Below are 3,325 nucleotides of genomic sequence, written 5' to 3'. Positions count from 1 at the left end.
TGGCTTTGCTAATAACCATGCTGTACCTTTTTGCATTGTATTTGCTCAACAGCATCAAATTTGTATCATACCCATTGAAGAATTCTCAACTGAATATTTGAGACCTCAAGTCAAGTGCATTGCCAGTTACGGGCAGTATGTTAATCAAAGGTAATGGGTTTCCCTCCTTTCTCCCTTGTTGGTGCTCTGAGTCTTACTGTAGGGCTTGCAAAGGTATGACTTTATGCTTCCCTTCAGAAGTGATCACAAGCCAAAGTGCTAAGGGCTGGTGATCCCTTAAAATAAAAAAATCAGCTAAATCATTTCCCCTGGCAGTCTTTCCAGAATTCCATAATCTCAGGAAGTTGACATAGTAGCAACTGGGGGAAAATGGTTCAGCTTTGCCCTCAAGGGTAGTTCCTGAGTTCTGTTCTGAGCCCTCCCAGAGGCTCACTTTGTTCTCACCCTTTAATCTCGAGGTCTGAGGCTCTTCATTGAAAAAAAAATGGGGGCAACTGGGTGGCTCAGTCTGTTGGGCATCTGACTCTTGGTATTGGCTCAGGTCATGATCTTTCAGTTTCATGAGTTCAAGCCCTGCATTGGGCTCTATGTTGATGGTTCAGAGCCTACTTGGGACTGTCTCACTCCTCTCTCTCTCTCTCTGCCTCTCCCCTGCTCACACTGTTTCTGTCCCTCTCAAAAAATAAATGAATACATTTTAAAAGTTTTTTTTTTAACCATGAAAATAAAGAGCCTAAAAGTTCATCAACTGATGAATGGATCAAGAAGATGTGATTCATATATACAGTGGAATACTACATGGCAATGAGAAAGAATGAAATCTGGCCATTTGTGGCAACATGGATGGAACTCGAGAGTGTCATGCTAAGTGAAAAAGTCAGGCAGAGAAGAATAGATACCATATGTTTTCACTCATAAGTCTAACAGGAGAAATTTAACAGAAGACCATGGGGAGGGGAAGGGGGGAAAAAGAGTTAGGGAGAGGGAGGGAGGCAAAAATGAGAGACTCTTGAATACTGAGAACAAACTGAGGGCTGAAGGGGGAGGGGAAAGGGGAAGGGAGGTGATGGACATGGAGGAGGGCACTTGTGGGGAAGAGCACTGCGTGTTACATGGAAACCAACTTGACAATAAGCTATATTAAAAAAAAAAGAAAAATGTATAAACTGAAAAAAAATCATGAAAGTAATGACCCACTTCACTATGTTATGAGAATTAGCTAACCAATGGTTATTGGGGTTTTGGGAGCATTGTTTGTTGTTGTAGATTCAACAATAACTTATAGACACAGTTGTGAAATCTTAGGCATATGGTTAGAATGACAGAAACCACCAAGACAGGGAAATCTAGCTGTGCCTGAAAGAAATGATGTGCATTTGTCTTGTTTGGTTTTATATAATTTTATTTCAACATATGTGTGTAGAGATGAATAATAATGTTTCATTGCATCAGCCCTATTTAACATGAATTTTAGTTCTAGAAAGGAAAGTTTTTTGTTTTTTAAATTTTTTTTATGTCTTTATTTTGAGAGAGAGAAAGAATGAGACAGAGAGTGAATGGGGGAGGGTCAGAGAGAGAGGGAGATACAGAATCCGAAGCAGGCTCCAGGCTCTGAGCTGTCAGCACAGAGCCCAAGGTGGGGCTCGAACTCATGGACTGTGAGATCATGACCTGAGCCACAGTTGGATGCTCAACCGACTGAGCCACCCAGGTGCTCCTAGAAAGGAAAGTTTTGATAAGTTTCTATCTAGTTACTATTTTTCAAAATTAAGGTATTCTTTCTGTTTTAGCTCAGTGTATCAAGCAGACTGCTGGAATACACTTGGCTAACTGACTACATTGAGTGTCTCTGTACAAAGATATCCATAGTCCTGGGTTCTCCCAATGCTGGATCCTTTTGATGTCACACAGTCTTATGCTCACAGTCTATATCCTCACCAATGGACAGTTCCACTTTTGGGTTTTTTAAAATATTCTTTTTTTTTTCAGTGCCACTTGTGCCTCCCTGGTTCTCAAAACTCCTCCAACAGCATTAATTTTGGATGTCCCAAGTGGTGAGTCTTCCCTTCTCCTGCCCCAAGATCCTTCACCTTCTGCTGATGTTACTGGAGTCACCTTGAAGGCGCCACAGGTGGGACACCTCTCGAGTGTGTTGTTTCTAAATCATGGGTCTCCAAGCGTGGCCCTTACCAGAAGCATCTGCATCACCTGGGAACTTGGTAGAAATGCAGGTTTGCCAGCCCACCCCCGAACTACTGAATTAGAAACTCTGGAGGGGGGGCCTAAGAGTATGTGTTTTAATACATTGTCCAAGGAATTTGCGTATCCATAGAGTTTGAGGACTTCTACTCTCAATTGTGGGGAATTTAACATACTTAAGTTTATCACTTATCTTCCCAAGTTGGAATGTAAGCACTTTCAAAAGCTGCTGTGACTAACAGAGTTGTTATTGTTTTGTTTTTTGTTTTGTTTTGTTTTGTTTGCATCCCCAACTATACTAGCAAAGTGCCTGCAGGCAGGAAATTCTCAATAAACGTTTATTGATTAATAATCTATAGCATGAAGATGAACTATAGTAAGGGACTATATTTTCACTGTGAATTATGAAATTGTAGGACTTATCATCTATCCTTTTAGTCCTAGAGATGGCTTGTGTCAATTCACATTGCATCAAGTTAGAAAAATAACAGAATCTGAGAGATAAAATTTAATAAGATCCTGTGTGTGAAAGGCCTAGAGTCATAGGGGGAAATGAATTGAAATCATGACAAAGGAGTTCTAGGCCTGGGTTTGCTCTTCAATTAGAATATGACGTTTATCAAATTACCTGCCATCTTCAAGTCATGATTCTCATGTGAAAGATGAAGATAATCTTTTATTATTGCTGTTTTTCTTGTGTGTGTGTGTGTGTGTGTGTGTGTGTGTGTGTGTGTGTATGTATGTGTGTATGTGTGTGTGTGTGAAGGTTTGAAAAGACTTATTACTCACACTGTGAGGTTTTCTGGGGAGAGCAGGGCTTACACTCAAGCATGAGAAAAGTTGGGGCATGACTCTGGTTTTCACTGTGGTTGGGCTAGGGTGTGGAGAAGGTGGAAGAGTCCATGATGAGGGCTCCCTTCCCATGGGGTAGAATTAGTGTGCCTTGAACTTGCCTGTGCCAAGGGACGGATGTGCACCTGGGCTTTCTTATTGGCTTATGCAGGTGTGGGACTAAGAATAGAGATGAGTGATAGGGTCAGACATCCAAAATGGAGTCTGACTCTTTGTTATGGGTTATTATTTGTTATTAATAATACAAATGTTATGGGGAACATTTGTGCACAGC

The 3,325-nt window shown here is 41.1% G+C and overlaps 1 protein-coding gene across 1 annotated transcript in view; it reads left to right on the top strand.

Moving 5' to 3' along the window:
• Positions 1-3,325, top strand: part of LOC115277423 (laminin subunit alpha-3-like) — a 225,862-nt gene that overhangs the window by 127,519 nt on the left and 95,018 nt on the right. The window contains 1 exon segment of the mRNA XM_029921574.1: positions 1,990-2,322. Within this exon segment, the coding sequence (XP_029777434.1) occupies positions 1,990-2,322 (333 nt within the window).

The sequence above is a fragment of the Suricata suricatta genome, chromosome 14 (assembly GCF_006229205.1).
Source record: "Suricata suricatta isolate VVHF042 chromosome 14, meerkat_22Aug2017_6uvM2_HiC, whole genome shotgun sequence".
Classification (NCBI taxonomy): Eukaryota; Metazoa; Chordata; class Mammalia; order Carnivora; family Herpestidae; genus Suricata; species Suricata suricatta.
Note: the sequence above shows the minus strand (reverse complement) of the source record. Positions and strands in the feature narration are given on the sequence as shown.